Source organism: Phaethon lepturus, unplaced genomic scaffold, assembly GCF_000687285.1.
Source record: "Phaethon lepturus isolate BGI_N335 unplaced genomic scaffold, ASM68728v1 scaffold30810, whole genome shotgun sequence".
Classification (NCBI taxonomy): Eukaryota; Metazoa; Chordata; class Aves; order Phaethontiformes; family Phaethontidae; genus Phaethon; species Phaethon lepturus.
Window position 1 is genome coordinate 384 of NW_010510277.1, and position 763 is coordinate 1,146.

At 62.5% G+C, this 763-nt stretch overlaps 1 protein-coding gene across 1 annotated transcript in view; it reads left to right on the top strand.

Moving 5' to 3' along the window:
- Positions 1–756, top strand: part of LOC104628046 (diacylglycerol O-acyltransferase 2-like) — a gene marked incomplete at both ends in the record, with an annotated part of 955 nt that extends 199 nt beyond the window's left edge. Inside the window, 3 exons of the mRNA XM_010296493.1 lie at positions 9–122; positions 374–444; positions 561–756. Of these exons, the coding sequence (XP_010294795.1) occupies positions 9–122; positions 374–444; positions 561–756 (381 nt within the window). The remainder of the gene's footprint in view (positions 1–8; positions 123–373; positions 445–560) is intronic.
- Positions 757–763: the final 7 nt, after the last annotated feature.

Here is a 763-nt window from a genome sequence, read left to right on the forward strand (position 1 = left end):
CCGGGGTCACGCAGGAACCATCAGCCTGCTGCTCCTCATCTACCTGGTGTTCACCAGCTTCTGGCCCATCTCTGCGTTCTACCTGGCCTGGATCATCTTCGACTGGGACACGCCAGAGAAAGGTGGGGAAGGGCACAGTGCCCCCTTCCTCCAGCTTTGCAGCAGGTGGGGTGTGGGATCCCCCTTTTCTCTGGGTCCATCCCAGCATGGCAAATGGGAAGCGCCATGTCCCACCTGCTCCTTCCCTCCTCTCTCCCATCATCATCATCACGGTGGGAAAAGGGATGTGGCGGGTCCATGGGGAGTGTTTCCCGTGGGTCCTGCTGCCCACTGGGGTGGGCATCATCTCCCACGGTCCCTCCCTGGTTTGCAGGTGGCAGGAGGCTGCCGTGCCTGCGGCGATGGCGCGTGTGGAGGCACTTTCGGGATTATTTCCCCGTGAAGGTACGGCATGGGGAGCAGGGGTGCCGGGACGGGATGTTCGTGCAGGCAGTGGTGGTAGTACCACCCAAAAGGATGTACCACCGTTATGTTCCCACAACCCGCTTCTGTCCCTGCAGCTGGTGAAGACGCACGACCTGTCCCCCAGCCACCACTACATCATCGGCCACCGCCCGCCCGGCTGCGTCGGCGCCTTCTGCAACTTCATCACGGGCTCGACGGGCTTCGGGGAGATGTTCCCGGGCATCCGGCCCTTCCTCACCACCCTGGCCGGCAACTTTCGCCTTCCCATCTTCAGGGAGTACCTGATGAGTGGCGGTGA